Source organism: Motacilla alba, chromosome 10 (genome assembly GCF_015832195.1).
Source record: "Motacilla alba alba isolate MOTALB_02 chromosome 10, Motacilla_alba_V1.0_pri, whole genome shotgun sequence".
NCBI lineage: Eukaryota > Metazoa > Chordata > Aves > Passeriformes > Motacillidae > Motacilla > Motacilla alba.
This window is the reverse complement of record NC_052025.1, coordinates 2,275,453-2,292,043: the sequence shown is the minus strand read 5'-3', so window position 1 is coordinate 2,292,043 and position 16,591 is coordinate 2,275,453. Positions and strand designations below refer to the sequence as shown.

At 54.3% G+C, this 16,591-nt stretch overlaps 1 protein-coding gene across 4 annotated transcripts in view; it reads left to right on the top strand.

Moving 5' to 3' along the window:
- The window catches only part of ZNF609 (zinc finger protein 609), a 61,624-nt gene that overhangs the window by 10,247 nt on the left and 34,786 nt on the right, over positions 1-16,591 (top strand). For 3 of the 4 annotated variants that reach the window (XM_038146696.1, XM_038146699.1, XM_038146698.1), the window contains exon 2: positions 3,546-4,410. In XM_038146696.1, coding sequence (XP_038002624.1) covers positions 3,664-4,410 — 747 coding nt within the window. In that variant the 5' untranslated portion in view covers positions 3,546-3,663. The remainder of the gene's footprint in view (positions 1-3,545; positions 4,411-16,591) is intronic. The other variant, XM_038146697.1, reaches the window with a different exon arrangement.

The window sequence follows — 16,591 nt, the reverse complement described above, 5'->3', positions numbered from 1 at the left end:
GCAGATTTTTCTCCCCCCTTCCCTGTCCTCTTTGCCGCTCCTTCTTGTGGGCATTCCTGAAAGTTAATCAGGGTGAAAATTGCAGTCAGTCATGTCTGGAAGCCACCAGAGGCTAATCCTGGAGCGCTGCAGGCTGGAGCACATGGCTATGAGACAGTCTCCCTATGTGTGGGCTGGCTGCTGCCAGGAGAAGAGCTTTCTCCTACATCTTGTCGCCCTTGGGCGGTCAATCCTTCCCAGCTTTGGTCTCCTGGCCTCCGGTAACCAGCAGAGAAAGCCGGAGTGGCGCGGGTTCGGCAGGTTCTGAGCATCCTGCACTGGTTTTAGCACATGGAGCCAGGGGCTGGCACGGTTTCCTTGCTGCCTTTTGGAAGTGGAGCTGTTCTGGTGGAAGAGCTGTCTCTAGGTGTGTGTGCAGCCCTGAAAGTGAACTTTCAGGTTTGTGTCTGAATAGGGTTTGGCTCTGTCCCAGCCCGTAGATGTGGATTATAGAGGTCTCAGCACCTAATGGAGCTGAATTATTCATGTCTGGTGCTGTGTGTGTGCAGCATTCCCAAGCAGAAAGCTGTCTCCTTGTAGGATCTGCGCTCCAGGACTGCTCTTAAAACGCTTTGTTGGCAGGTCTCCAGGCCAACAAGTGAGCACATGCTTTTCATGTTGTGCGGGGATCAATCCTGCGATGGCAGGAGGTAAGGGGAAGGACACGTTTACAGCTGAATCAATCTCCTCGCTCTGTTTTCTGAGATGCTGTGATTTGTGGCAGCGTTACTCCCCCGGCAGGAGAGTGGGAAGGATCTGGATACCACCCGGTGCTTCTCCAGCTTGGGGAAGGAGGCAGTGGGAAAGGCACCTCTTTCTCTGGGCCACGGGGCGTGGTAGCCAGGGGCTCCTATGCGCCCAGAATAATGATGGTGTGTCAGGTGGGGGTCCCTGCGGGTCTGGCTTGTGAGAGGGACTCCAGATGCTCCTCTGGCTGCAGAGGCTGAGCCTGAAATAGTGGAGCAGAGAAATGGGAACTGGGATGGGAGTTTTGGGGAAGGAAAAAGCTGTGAGAAATCCTTTAGAGCCACACGTAATGGAGCATATTCAGGAGATCCCCCCCAGATCACATTCCAGGCTCCCAGCCTCCAGCTCTGCTCTGGAAAGGGCTGATCCCTGCCCCAGTCCCTCTTCCTGTGGTGGCATGTCTTGAGTTCTCTGCCTCACTCTCGTCACAACGTGCCTTTACCCTGCTCTTGCCAATCCAGCATGTTCCTGTCCGTCCTGTTTGTGGTTCCCTTCTGTCTGCATTAGCAGAGCCTGAGCTCCCTCTGCACCTCCTCCGTAGGTTGAGGGCTTTTGCTCCTCTTGTTTTCTAACCCTTTGATTGTTCCTGGCTCTCCAATTGCCAGGGACCCAGCGGACTTCTGGGCTCCTTCTTCCTTTTGTTGTGGTAGGAATTGGCAAGAGCTGCTGCTGTTTGCAGAGTTTCAGACCCAAGTCCCGCTCATCTGCTGTCCTTATTCCACATGTATAAATAATACTTATGGAGCTGTGTGTGCGTGTGTATGTGCACGTTTGGAGCAGCAAGGTGAATTCCGTGGTGGGAGTGGAGAGCTGGCCAAGCTGGCGTTGTGCAGGTGTTGCATGGAGCAGGTAATGCTACACGTTGCAGTACAACCCTGCAGACTGTCTGTCTTTTTCCTGTCACTGCAAGGTCAGATCCTTGTCTGCTTTTCCCTCTGACCTGAGCTCGCCATGGCTCTTTGCCTACTGCAGCTTTGGGTTGGCAGCTCTTGGATGTGGAGACTGAACTTCATCCTCTGCGTTCAGCTCCTGTGGGTTTTTCCCTGGGCGTCAGTGGTTGTCAGTGGTCCACCGGTTCATTGGGATTGTTCCTGGATTCCATGCCTCAGCTTAGGGCTGGGAAGGGACTGGTATCAGCCAAAAATCTGGTTCATCCAGCTCGTTACTGGCTTTGCCCACCTGCACAAAGGAATTGCCTTGGATCCATGACACTAAGAGTGTCATGCAGGGGTGAGATGGTCGCTGCCCGTTGCTGGCCCCATTGATGATTTGGAGAGAGGCTCTGGAGAGGCGGGTTGGTGGGATTGGACACACCAGCTTGGAACTGGGGAGCAGGTGCTGGAGCAGGAGTAGGGAGAGGAGGAGGAGGAGGCAGCCATAGAAACACGCAGGTCAGCTTTGGGAAGCTGTTAGCGACTCCGGTGCACAAAGTGATCTCCTGATTCGGCACTTTCCCTGCCGCTGAAATGAGAGGTCAGTGCTTTTCATTTCCAGCTTGCACGCAAGCCCCCCAGCTCCTGGGGTTAAAAATCTCCGTAATGACCTGTCAGAGAGTGGATTATTAGCTGTACAGAGCTGAGGATGCTGTGGGGAGCAGATGGAAAATGGTCTGGCTGCGGCAGCCTGGCTGATTAAAGAATCCATGGCATTTTTACAGTGTTTGCGTCTCTGGAAACACACCGTGAAGCTGCTTTCCAGGCTCCTGCCTTCTGGGGTTTGAAGAAATTTCTGTGTGTGTGGTGTGGGGTTTTTTTTGATTTTTTTTTTCTTTTAATTCACCTGTTTTTGAAGTGTCACTTGTATACAGTACCAGGAGCAGGCAGGCCTGGAGCTTGGCGGGGAAGGGGAGGACAGTGCTGCTGGAGAGAAGCCTCATCCAAATGGGTGGTCAAGGATTTCTTAAGGATTCTGGAGAGCAGGTGGCCTTGCTGGGCGGTGCTGGGAAGAAGCTGTTACATGTGTTAATTATGTCTCGTCAGGGTAATTGCCATGACTCGGGTGCTGTGTCAGGTTGCGCGTGGGTGTCTTTTTTTGATTCTCTCCCTGGGGGCGAGGCTGGGAAGCAGGGAGGAGATATTTTGGGCTCATCGGGGTCAGCTGTGGTGTGTGCAGGTAGGGCTGAGCCCCCTCTTCCCAGTTAAGACTGGCTGCTTGTACAGTTGCATCTCTGTTTCCCATTGGAAGCTTATGGCCAGAGGTGATGGTGGTAAACGCTCCAAATCTGGGTACTGTGTTGCTCTTGCCAGAGGTGTGGGACGTGAGCCCCTATGCTTCCCACTGCAGTTTGGCCTTTGCTCTGACACGTCCCAAGTGTCACAGGCACTCTGAAGCCTGGGATTTATTTCCCACCAAGGCACTCGACTTCCCTGGTGAGCGGCTCTTGTCCCTCGCAGCGAGGTTGGCGCAGAGAGGAGCCCTCCCTCTGGGTGGCATTGGCAGGAGAGGAATCAATCCTCCCTCCCAGGGGCAGCGCTCGATAATTCAGAGGGAAATGGTGAGCAGGGAAATGTGTGAGTAATGTCTTGTTGGAGCCGAGAGCCGTGACCTGCCAGGGCTGGTATTGATCGAGGACCGGTGCCAGATGGCCGCTGCTGCGGGGGCGGCTGTGGAGCAGCCCCAGCCCAGGGGGTGGCAGAAGGATGCTGCGAGGGGGATTTGAGAGGCTGGGGGTTTCATTCTGCCCAGATCTCTCCTGCCTGCCGGTGTGCCTGTCCGTGGCCCTTCATGTATAACCCTGTTCTCTTTGCTCTCCCTTCCAGCAGCGATGCCGTCACCTGGGCAGACCCGGACCACTGGAAGCCCCCCAAGGACGTAGGTGACCCCCAGGGCGTAGAGGCAGGGAAGAGCCTTGAATCGTGAGGGGCCGTTAACTCTAAGATGTCCTTGAGCAGCGGAGCTTCCGGAGGGAAAGGAATTGATGCGAACCCGGTTGAGACGTATGACAGTGGGGATGAGTGGGACATTGGTGTAGGGAATCTCATCATTGACCTGGACGCTGATTTGGAGAAGGATCAGCAGAAATTGGAAATGTCGGGCTCCAAGGAGGTGGGGCTCCCGGCACCCAACGCAGTGGCAACACTACCGGATAACATCAAGTTTGTGAGCCCAGTGCCAGGCCCGCAAGGCAAGGAGGGCAAATCAAAGTCGAAAAGGAGCAAGACTGGTAAGGACAGTGGGAAGCCGACCCCAGGGTCCTCCCTGTTCACTCCCAGTGAGGGAGCTGGTGGCAAGAAGGAGGTTCAAGGACGCTCTGGGGATGGTGCGAACTCGGGTGGTTTGGTGCCCGCCGTCACCCCGAAGAGCTCGGAGAAGTCAGCCAAGGCATCTCGCAGTGTGGCTGGCTCCAAGAAGGAGAAGGAGGGTGGCTCATCCAAAAGCAAGAAGGAAAGGAGTGAGGGTGCAGGGACTGCGGCAGAGAAGGAGCCCAGCGTGCTGCAGCCCCTGGCCCTGGCAGTGAGGGTGGGACAGTATGATGGGGGCCAGGGGACAGAGCCTGCTGCTGCTGAGCAGCTTGGGAGTATAGCTATTGACACGGGAGCTGCGCTCAATCCCTTGGGAGTAAAGTCGGAGCTGGAGGATGGAGAAAGTGAATGCCGGCAGCTGAAAAAGGTGAAGTCAGAAAAGGTAAGAAAGGTGTTGGGGCATGGGTGCCATTGCTGCTGCTCACATGGTTTTGCTGTGGCATGGCATTGTGGGTGACAAAGGGGTGGGACTGTGTGTCTTGTACTGCTGGGGCCAGCACTGATGTGTAGCTGGTGCCTCCTGGTTTTGGCGTGTCATTTGGCCATGTGATGTGCTGGTGTCTGGACATAGCAGTAGAATGACACTGGTCAGGCTTGGCTTCTGAGAGCCACGTGTGAGCAAATCACCTGCAGACTGTGTCCTCTGCGCCATCCTGCTGAGATTTGGTTTTCCCCAGTGCTTTGGCTGTGTTGAATAGGTCCAGGTCTCTATGGCCTCTGTCACTCTGAAGTCAAGGTGATGTCCTGGTGCTTTGTCTGCTACATCTCCCAAGGGGACACAAAGAGTCTGTGCTGTGCTCTGTGTCCTGCTGGCTTCACCTTGTGTGTCAAAGCTTCCTGCAGCTCCCAAAGGAATGTATTTCTCTCCAGTTGCATCATGTGCAGAGAAGCGTCCCTTAACACGTTAGTGGATGTGGGATCTGCATGGGCATGTGGGTGAGCACCAGGAGCAGGGCTGACAGGAGTCACCGCCTCGTTCCCAGGTCTGTCAGTGGTACATTGTGGTGGTTATCCAGGTCTGTCCTACTTGTGGTGGTTATCCAGGGCTGGTGGGTGGCTGTGGGTGATGTTTGACGTGTCACTCCTCTACTAACACGTAGCAGTGATGCTGAGCTGGCCAAGCTGCTCTTCCAGGTCAACAGAGGCACAGAAAAGCCCTGTCAATGGCAGATGGCCAATGGGGTGAGCGGCCCCCTGTCCATCTGGGTGGTGCTGGGCTCTGGGTGGCTACTCTGTGTCTAGACGTGGCCATTTTTCAGGACTCTTTGTTGGTTTCTGAGCAATCACAGTGGCTGATGTGATTTCTGGTTGAGATGGGGAAGGCTTTAAGCGTGTGGAGGTCTGTGCTTTCCTCCGTGCCAGCTGCACACGGCGTGTTGCTGGTGTGTGCCTGTGAAGCCGTGTGTATGTCACGCACAGGGTGAGCATCACAAGTGTGTGTGCTTGCCTCAGCCCTATTGCCATCAACATGTGCCAGGTGTGTCAGGGCAGTGGCTGGGGAGTACTAAAAGCATTGTCACCATGTTTGCAGCCAGAGGTCCCCTGGGAGGATTTCTGCTTTGGCATGGGGATCGCAGTGTGGGCACTGGGATGGGTGGGGAGGGCACAGTGGCGTCCTGGGGCGGGTGATTGAAGCCTGTAAAATTCAGGAGCAGTGTGGAGACATCTTGTTCCTTTGTCTGTTCTGGCAGTGGAACCAAAGTAGATGAAACCAGGAAGAGCAGCAGATGCTCTTTTGCATGATGGACTGCTAAAAGCTGTGGATGCTGAAAGTCCGCCTGTGATTTGGGGCACCTGAGTGGGTTTGTGGAGGAGAAACTCATTGGGGGGGTGTAGAGGGCAATGTGTTTTGGCTTGGGAAAAGCATGAAGAGGACAGAAGCTTGGGAATTGGTTTGGGAAATACCTCAACATGCTTGGCTGTTATGTTCCCTCATAGCCATCTGTGCTGGCTGCTGTGACAGCCAACACTGGAGCTGGCTGGACCTTGGGTCATACCCTGCACAGCTTTGCTGTGTTCTTACAATTAAAGATTTCTTTCTTCCACTGGTACAGCTGCAGAAACTCTTTGCAGTTGAAGATACCAATGTAATGTGTGGTGTTGGTGGATGAGAAGCTTCACACACCCTGGTCATGTGGGCTGGCACCTGGAAACTCCTCTGTGTCCTGGGCTGGTCCCCCCGTGTGGCCGAGGTGGGGGGGATTTTGCCCCTCTGCCCTGCTCAGGTGAGACTGCACCTGCAGAGCTGCCTCCAACCATGGGATCCTAACATGAGAAGGATGTGGAACTGCTGGAGTGAGTCTACAGGGGGCCATGGAGATGCTTTGAGGGCTGGAGCCCCTCTGCTCTGGAGCCAGGCTGAGAGAGCTGAGGGTCTTCACCTGGAGAAGAGAAGGCTCCAGGGAGACCTCAGAGCCCCTGCCAGTGCCTAAAGGGGCTCCAGGAGAGCTGGAGAGGGACTTTGATCAAGGAGTGCCAAGACATGGGACAATGGCTTCCCACTTGCAGGAGACAGGGCTGTTGGGAAGAAACACTTTCCTGTGAGGGTGGTGAGGCTCTGGCATGGGTTTCCTCTTGAGAAGCTATGGTTGCCCCGTCCCTGGAAGTGTTCCGGGCCAGGTTGGATGGGGGTTGGAGCAACCTGGTCTAGTGGAAGGTGTCCCAGCCCATGGCAGGAGGTGGAAAAAGATGGGCATTAAGGTCGCTTCTAACCCAAATGATTCTATCTTCTCCATGCCAACACCCGGTGAGGATGGTTCTGCCATTTTACTTGTCCAGATTCAAGCATAGCTCCCTCGCTGAAAGCTCAGGCTGGAGGGCTGATCTTTGTTTTGAGAAGGGATTTGATGTCTGGATCTGCAGGAACATGTGTCACTTAGCAGGAAGCATTGCCTGTGTTTCCTCACCTTCCTGGGGGCAGCTGGATGGCTTCCTTTGGGTCGGGAAAGCCGTGGGCGAGGAGAAGAAAGGTGTCTTCATGGTAAGGGGTGGGAAAACAGTTTTGTGTCTTGAGGAAGAGACTGAGGCTGGGTGGATGCCTGAGGCAGGGTGGAGGACCAATGGGATGCAATGGGGGATGTGGCCTTGAGCTCGTCCTGTCTCCAGAAAGCTGCAGCGGTGTCCCAAAAACTGCATGTGGAGTCCAAAGGACAAGCCAAGAGCAGAGGTATGTGCTGGCTGTGGGAGGGAGGGCAGCTCCTCCAGGCAGTGCATCGAGAGGATTAAGGTGGCAGGTTCATTCTGGCCTGGGGACAAACCCTGCTTGGCAAGCGAGAAACTTGCTCAGACTGAAACAGGAACAGCCACAGCGTGACTCAGCCCAACCTTTGGTCTCCGTCAGCTTGTCCTTTGCTTAACCCTGTACTGCTCCCACTTCCGTTTCGGGCAGGGAAGCTGGTCTCCATCTGCGGATGAAGAAAGGGAGACTGTCTGTCCCTCCACTGCTGAAGCCTGGGGTGGGTGACCTCCCCGGAGGTCAGACAAAAGAGATGTGTGCTGAGCCAGTAGCTGCCAGCCAGGAGGCTCTGTTCTATCTCCATGGCTGGAATAATGAGCGCTTTGGCAGGGAGTGTTTTTCCTTGATGAGGTGCTTCAATGCCGCAGCCAGCTCTTGCCTCAACCAGCTCTCCCCACTTGCCTCTACTTCTGCTTTTGTGTTCTTCCAGTGTCTTGCTGTAGGGTTTGGCAGCCATCGAGTCCTTGTTGGGTGTAGGAAGGAGCTTTGGGTTTTGCCAGATGCTTTTCCATGTCAGCTGGTGCTCTGTGGATGTGTCCATTGTCCATAGGCGAGTTCGCCCTTGCTCCCATGTCTGATACAGCAGTGGTGGAGCCTGTGGACATGGCCCTTGGGCTCCACTGGATGTGTTTTGCCAGTGTGACCCCATGGTTCTGGTTGCTGCTTTCTGGGGTGAGGCCTCCGGAGCTGAATATCCCAAATATCCTTTTTCTTGGTGTGGATCTTGTCTGTGTCCTGGCTTGTTACACGCTCTCCTCAAACCTGATGCCATCTGTGTCTTGAGGCACAGGTGATAACTTCTCTAGGGGCTGATCTTGATGAAACCCACTGGTGATAACCCTGCTGAGGCTTTCCAGGATCTCTGGGATGGGCTGAGCACCTCCAGAAGGTTTGCCTTTGGCTGTGGTCAGTGCCTGGGCAGGTCCTCGGACCTCCAAAAAATATTTGGAGAGGCAACAGTGGGAGCTTAAAATACTCACAGCAGGGAGAGAAAAGAGCTTTTCTAGTGGACTCACAAGCATGGCGACCAGTGGCTGCATCAGTCCCTGGGTCACTGGGGATGGCTGGAGCTGAGTTGGGGTTTAGTTTGCTTTGCTTTGCTTTGCTTTGCTTTGCAGGGACACTGGTGCTGGGAGGGAATGGCAGCTCTCAGTGAGCAGCCGAGCTCAGCAAAATGGCCGTGCACGGAGGAGCAGCGTGCTGATTTTGCCCCACCAGCTGCCGTGGCCAGGCCGAGCTGGCCTTGGGGCTGGTGGCGGAGCTGGCCCCTTCCTCAGCAGCCCTGCACCCACCACACTGCCCACACCGGGCCCCTGCACCCGCTCCCGGCGCTCTGGGGCGTGCTGGCCCAGCCGGGGGATGTTGAGCATTAAACAAAAGAGCCTCCCAGCTCTTGGCTGCCGCTCCGGCTTTGTTTTGATTGAGAGGTTGTTCAGCAGGAGGAGGGAGGGGTTTTTTTTTTCCTTCTCTTCTGACGAGCATCCAGATGTGATGCTGCTGCAGACAAGGGAAAGGCAAACAGAAGCCGCTGGAGACTCGGCTCTTCTGAAAAGCCTCTCTGGGTCACGTGTGCTGCGGTTTTGGGCAGCCAGGAGGGTGGATTCATCCGTGTCCCTCTGTGGGAGAGGGGGTGGAAGCCACCAGTGCATTTTTTTCTCCTGAATTTCTCCGTAGACACAGGGTAGTGATGCCCTGTGCGTGCTCAGAGCAGACACCCCTGCTATGGGTGACCTGATAGAGAGGCGCTGTTGTAAGATGGGGGACACTGCGGTGTGTTCACACCAAAACTGGTGTGCAAATGCCCTTGCTGTTCTGTGGGAGGACAGTGTGGCAGCAGAGGGAGTGCTTGGGGTCAGGTGACAATGGAGACTGGGGTAGTGACGCCACATCAGTGGCAGCTGCCAAAAAAGAAATACACCCAAAAAATACATCTGTGCACTGTCCCTGCTGCTGCTGGCTTATCCAGCAGTTTGTAGGGTGGCTTTGGTGTCACCCTTGTGGACCTTCTTGCCCTAATCCAGGAATGCAGACCTGCGTGGTGCCTCCAGAGCTGGTCCTACAGCCGCAGTGGGACCCCCAGGTGCCAGGTGTCCTGCACCATTAATCCTTTACCTGGGGTGAAAGCATGGTTTCCTTTTTTTACCATTTTTCCATTGCTGGGGGAAGGGATGAAGCTTGGTTGTGCATGCAGCGGCAAGGATTGGGGTGAGGGATTCCGATGTGACTCCATCTCGAAGAGGTGAGATCTCCCAGTCCCTCTGCTGGGTCCAAGTCCAACAGGAGATGGCCACAGACACTTTTAGGAACATTTCTTGATGTGGGGGAGAACTAGGGTGAGATGTTGGAGGTGGTCCCAGCCTTCTGCTTTGAAGACATGCTTGGGATTTTGACTTGTGTGAGGTTCCTTGTCTTGAGGCCAGAGTATGGATGGAGAAACTCCCAGTGGAGCTGTTTTGGTGAAAACAGTTGTTTCTTTTTCAGCCCCTCCAAAGCTGGCTTTGGAGCTGGTGTTCACCCTGTTCTTTGTTTTCCCCAGGGATTTTTAGGGCATGTGGGAAGCCTAGTGCTTGGGTAGGGACCTGTTCATGCCCAAAACCCTGGGGAGAAGTTGTTTCCCAGCCCTTGCTCTTCAGGGCTTGTTTCTTTCCAGGCTGTGGCAGCCAGCGTGACATGGGCAGCTCAGGGAGGTGGCAGGGACGTGCAGGCAGCTACCGGCTCTTGCCTGATCCTCTCGCCGTGGTTCTTTTTCTCCAGCCATGCTGGAATTGGCTGCCTCCAGAGCTGCTGACAGAGCTGTGTTGGGAGTCCTTGGGAATGACACCACTCGTTTCCTTATTGTCCCCGGCTCCGCCGCCCAGAGCCTTCTGCTCTAGGAACAAGGCAAGAAGGGGGCACGCAGCCAACATGTGTCAAGAGCTACAAAGGAGGAAATTGGCCTCGTTCACTTCAAACCATGGGGTTACTGCTGGAGTTTTGGCTCCTGCTGAGAGGTTATTTATATGTGGGCTTTCTTTTATAACCGCTGGATGTAGCAGGCTGGGAGTTCCAGCTGATCCCACCTCTGAAGGCTTTGCAAAGGGAAAATTGCATCTCTCCCTGGTTGCTTTCCCAGATGGCCGTGTTAGGAAGGACTAAAAGGCTGAGTTAGCTTTGATGCCCGACCCATCAGCATTGCTGTATCACAGTGAATTGGCTGTCATGCCGAAACATGGCTCAATCTCCACCAGAATGGACAGCAGGACATGTGGCTCCTTGTCAAGGACATGGTGGTAGGAAATGGAGCAGCGCTGGGAAAGAAGAGAAAAAACCTCCCCGCTCCTGAAGCGTGAGAGTGGAATGGCACCGTGGTAACAAAGGGGCTGATAGAGGGGGGACAGAGGTGGAACAGCCCCTTCTCGGCTTCCTTGGTGCAAGTGACCTGCAAATGTGCTCCCCCAGTGTGTTGATGAGAGATTTTGATGGAAAGGCCGGTGGGTGATTGATCCTGCTGACTCATGGACCTGATTCCTCCCTTGAGAGCGACAGCAACTGCAGGAGATGGGTCAGATTTTGAGGCTGATGGGCTCTGGTAGACTCTGTGGTGTTTTTTTTGCTTTGCTTCCAGGCTGGCGGTAGCTGCTCATTAGCCTAATGACCCCAGTTACCCAGCACCATTTATCTGCCGAGGGAGATTTCTTTAAAGGAAGATTTGCGCCTCTGGAGCGCTGTGCAACCCCGAAGGCTTCAAAACCCAGCGAGCTGCTCCCGCAGCCCTGCTGGGGAGCTGATGCAGGGGGAGTGTGCCAGGAATAACCCGCTAATGAGCAAAGCTGCTTCTCCACCCGGCAGCCAGGGAGGCCACAGGAAAGGGCAGCAGAGCACAGGCTGCCTGCGTTTCCCCTCCTATGCTTTTAGAGGCTGCTTGGTTGGGGATTCGCTGCCTTTTCCCTGTTTGCTGCAGGCACGACATCTGTGCCACTGCTTTCACAGTGCTGCATTGCTCTGCTGCTACTCTCGAGGATGCTTTGGGCTGGAGCTGTGAAATCCATCTTCCTTGTGAATCCTTGTGTGCATGCAACCCTGGAGATACGTTGGGCAAGAGGGCACTTAAATCCCCAGAGCTGAAGTTGGGCGGGAGAGAAGGCAGTGATGATTGCTGTGGATTTTCTGGGGTGGTTTTGTGACATTCCTACCTCGGGGTGATCAGTGCCTGGAGCTTGAGCTCTCATTGGTGCAGGAGGAGCCACCCCAGAGCTCAGAGCTGTTGAGCAGCAGCTGGGAGAGCAGCCCAGGGCTGGGAAGCAACTGCCGGGCTCCGGAATGATTTAAAGCCACCAGCAGCCTGACGATATGTTGTATTCGGTGACAACATCTGCTCGAGATATTCCTGTCCCTGTTACTCATTCCTGCCCACGGACCAGCTCAGGGAACTGATCTGATGTAAATAAATGTGCTCAGGGTTTTCTGGGGTGAGGTCAGGTTGTGGGCTGGCATGGATGGGTGAGCTGGGATGGATGTGGCATGGGCAGTGGTGACGGCACTGGGGCTGGAGATGGGAGCATAGCAGTGATGATGGCACCTGAGGCTGGACATGGGGGCTTTGCTTGGGCCATGCTGTGGTGTAAAGGTTTTAGGGGCTCACTGGCTTCTCACAGGGCTCACAGTAGCTTTGGCAAGCTCTGCTCAATCAGGAAAGCACAGGGTGCCTGTGCTCCCCATCCCTCCTCCTCCTGTGCCCCCAGCCTTGCCAGCTGAACGGTGCAAGCTCCATCCCAGTGTTCTGTGGGCAGGATAAATCCCTTTGCAGGAAGATGCTATGATGGAGCTTTTGTACTGTGTGATGATGGCATGTACTCACATCTGCTGACTTTCCCCCTGTCCTTGACACTGAAGTGGCTTTAAAACTTGGTATCTAGATTTACTGTAAAGCACTCTCTGGCCCTTGTTCACTTGGGATGTCTTGGAATGTGTTGTGATGAATAGTGCAGAGAGCATGCCTGCTCTGTAAGCCTGAGCTGGAATTCTGGTTAGGATGTGGATGTGGAGGTCACCATGTTTTTGTGAGGGGATGGGATGTGATAAAGCTCAAAAGTGGATTTTATCTGGTGCTGAGGGAGTAAGAGAACCCCCTGGGCTGCCCTCCCTTAATGCAAATACTGGAACCTGTGTGTCTCAGTTTTCCCTGTCCTCTGCATGGATTGGCTGCTCCTGTTAGGCTTGAGCATGGGGTTTGCTGGGAGGAGCACGAGGGTGCTCAGGGTAGAGAAGGCACCGTTGCAGCTACAAATCCTGTGGTTGCTGTACTGTGGTTTTGGTTTTTTTCCCAAGGCAGAAAGTAATTTCCTTCCGGGAAGCTCGCTCTCTCCCCGAGTTAGCCACAGAAATGCAGTGTTGTGATATTTCCCCAGGTACAGCGCAGGTGAACACTGTTCCCAGACTCCCCTGCTCACCTCCCACCCCTTTCTCCACTCTTTGGGGTGCAGGTACACTGCCTCCCATGCTGGGAATGGCCCTCTCATCTGGTTAACAGATGGCTGTGGCGTGTTCTGGAGTCAACTGCATACCATGTGGCTGGTGCTCACCATCCTTGGATCAGCCCTCAGAATAAGGACCCTAGAGCTGGGTCTTGGTCCAGTGTTGAAGCTGGACCAGAGGAGGGAAAGCTTCAGCCACCCCGTGGGTTGTGTGTGGATGGTGGCAAATGGCGTCTCAGGGTCTGTTGTCTGAAAGGGAAGGCCGTCCCAAAAATCACTGGTACCACTGCAGCTGGGATGCTCCCATTGTTGTGGTGCAGAGATAAGGCTGCGATGTCCATGTGGTCCCACACCAGACGTGGTGCACGCTGAGAGCCATGGCTACTGTGACTACACCAGCTCCAAGCAAGCATTTCCAGCTGGTGCTGCCCTGCCAGCTTGGGATCCTGACCCGCCTTCCCTGGTGGGACACCAAGCCCCAGGTCTGCACTTCCGTGTCTCTCTGACCCACTGTGGCGTAAAGAATGCCCCTTTACAAGGAGGAGGGAACAAAGAAAGGGTTCAGTGAAAGAGTAGTGAGGCATTGGAGCAGGCTGCCCAAGGAAGTGGTGGAATCACCATCCCTGGAAGTGTTCTTTTAAAAAGTGTGTGGATGTTTGGTGGTGAACATGATGGCGCTAGGTTAATGACTGGACTAGAGCTCTAGCCACTGGAGGTCTTCTTCAGGTTTTGTGAATCTGTGAAAGCTGGAGCCAAGTTCTAGGAATCTGGAAATGGCTAAGAGAGGCTTAAAGGAGCAGAAGAGTGCTAGGTCTGGGCTCTGTGTGCTCAGAGGCCAGGGCAAATTGCTTTCCAAGGCTGGAGGGGGAGGATGGCTGGGCTCCAGGCAGCTCTTGGAGGTGGTGACAGAGTCATCAAGCAGAGCTGTCCTGTGCTGGCAAAGCCTCTCCTGCCTGGGTGGGACCAGTGGATCTATGGGGGGCTTTGTACACGGAGTGAGGTTTCCAGGGCTGTTTGCTGTTCTGTGGCTTGGAGGGGAGGAAGGTGACTGTGTCTATGTATCATGGACCTGGTTTGCTGACAGGAAGGTTTCTTTCTTTGCTCAGCATTAACATTTCAAGGTGCAGGAACTCTTTTGGGCATTAGTGTCTTATGGTCTCACAGGCTGGCTATTAATGCTTTTCTTTGTGGGTAGGGTGAGGGAGCTGGCGGGGCTGAGTGGTGAATAGCCCTTTGAAGGAAACCAGCCTTTTGGTCAAACCCCGTGGCCATGGGAAGAGCTGCCCAGACCTGGGGGATGAGTCAAAGCCCCTTGGTAGTGGGGAGAGCAGGTGGTTTAGCTCTCATACTGGGTCTGGATCTTGCATACAAAAAGCCAAGGTTGCCTGTGAAACCACGACCAAATACGCCGTGGCTTTGCCAGATCGCTGCCTGGCTTGTGGGAGAGCAAAAGGCCCTGCTTTAGAGGGGCTCACAGCCTGTGGTTCCCTCCTGCTGCTTCTTCTGGACCAAGAAAACAGGAGCTGTTTGTGTTCCCTGTGATGGATCCCTCAACAGTAGCTTGGACCGGTTGGTGTGTGTCTTGTCCACGTGGTCTCTTAGTAGGGTCGGTGTCTTCCTGCTCCCTCAGGGACCATGAAGAGATTCATGGCATTAAAAAATGGAAGTATTGGGATTTTCAGGCCGTGTACTCATCAGTAATGCCTTGGCCCTGGCAGGAGCAGCTCCCTGTGTGGGGCCCTGCAAAGGAGGAAGACACAGCAGAGAGGGCAGCAACACATCTGGTTCTGGTTTTTCTTGCATGAACAGAGGCTGTTCTGGGGTTCCCTTGCACCACCCCTGTACAGTGCTCTCAGTGTGCTTGAGCCCCAGGACCAAATGTGTCTGCCTCCCGACGGGGAAGGGGCTCTCCTCAGCTGCTCTTGGCTGAGAGAACAGGAGCCATCTTTGGGTGACCTGATGGCCTCCAGCCTTCGGCTGCAGGAACGAGTGACTAGACTTGCAGGAGCCTGTTTCTGGGCAAGAAACTTATGATCCTCCAGGCCACCAAATCAGACAGATTTTTCTGAGCAAAGAGGGGATCCAGTTTGGTGCAGATCTCAAGCCGGTAGCACAAGGAGCCTGTGATGAGGGGTTGTCTTCTCTTTTGAAGTCACCATCACAACCCAGCGCATGTCAAGTAGGGCTGAGAGACTGGAGTAAATTGGATGTTTTGGGCACAGAGATGTGTTACAGTGCAGTGCTTTACTCCTTACCACTGCTCCACTGTTGTGTGTTGCCCAAAAGCCTTTGGGAATGTTCCTTCCTGGTTGACCTGTTTTAAACATGACGCTGAAGCAGCACCCAGTGAGGTGGCTCGACAGCCCCTGTCAGCTGTGCAATCTCAGCCTCCTGCCAGTGAGTGAGGCCATTAAAACCCAGTCTCCTCTGGGAGCTGATGGTCTGATATGGGAGATGCAAGGAGCATTGCTTTCAATTTCCTTTTGATCCTAATGAGCCAATGTAGGAGACTCAGATGGCTTGGCTGTGTTGGGGGCTGTTAGCTCCAGCACTCAGAGCTGCTCTCAGGTCTGCTTTGCTTCTCAGTTCTAGGAAATGGAATAAGGAGAAAACCACTTAGGAGGATTTTAATCAGAACTTGGCAGAAGAACTTAAGGAAACCAAAGAAATCTTCTGACAACCGCACTTCACGCTGAGATTGCCTGTGAATGGGAAGGGCAAGGACAGGGCCTTGGCTCAGGTGGGTTGGGTTTCTTCTGGCTCGTTTAATGGGATGCCATTAGCATTCCTGCCCTCCCTGGCTGGGAGGGGAGGGGGAAAATAAACCTTCTTCAAAACCTTGTCAGCTGGAAATGAGGCTGAGTCTTCTGGGAGTAGATGATGAAAGTCATCCCAGACCTGCTGGAGATGGCCAGCATGGTTCAGGAGGAGGAGTTTGTGTAATTTTTACTTATTGTGGCCTTGGAGTTCGAGAGAGTCTTGTGGTATGGTTGAATTTCTTCAAGAGGTTGATCTTGGCAGGCTGGAGAGGTGGGTCGTGTGAAGGTTGTGAAGTTCAGCAAGGCCAAGTACAAGGTCCTGTCCCTGGGTTGGTGCCATCCCTAGCACAAACACAGGCTGGGTGGAGAATAGATTGAGCACAGCCCTGGGGGAAGGGCCTGGGGATACTGGTGGGTGACAAATTGAGTGTGACCTGGCAGTGTCTGCTTGTAGCCCAGAAAGACAACCTGGGCTGCATCCAGAGGAGTGGATCTGGCAAGTGGAGGGAGGGGGCTCTGCCCTGCTCAGGTGATACTCCACCTACAGAGCTGCCTCTATTGTGGAGGTCCAACATCAGAAGCTGCTGGAGTGAGTCCAGAGAATGCCATGGAGATGCTCAGAGAGCTGGAGCTCCCCTGCTCTGGAGCCAGGCTGGGAGAGCTGGCGGTGTTCACCTGGAGAAGAGAAGGCTCCAGGGAGACCTCAGCGCCCCTTCGACTGGCTAAAGGGGCTCCAGGAGAGCTGGAGAGGGACCTGGGACAAGGACCTGGTGTGCTAGGACAAGGGGAAATGGCTTCCCACTGCCAGAGGGCGGGGCTAGATGGGATATTGGGAAGAAATTGTTTCCTGTGAGGGTGGTGAGGCCCTGGCATGGGTTTCCTAGAGGAATGTGGCTGCATCGTCCTTGGACGTATTCCAGACCAGGTTGGATGGGGGTTGGAGCAACCTGGTCTAGTGGAAGGTGTCCCTGCCCATGGCAGGAGATTGGAAAGCGATGAGTTTGAAGATCCTTTCCAACCCAAACTGGTCTGTGATTCAGTGGTGCTAAGCTGTTGCTGGTGAGTGCTGTTGGGAGTGAGAAATCTGCAATGAGGTTCAAAGCCCTTGAGGATGAT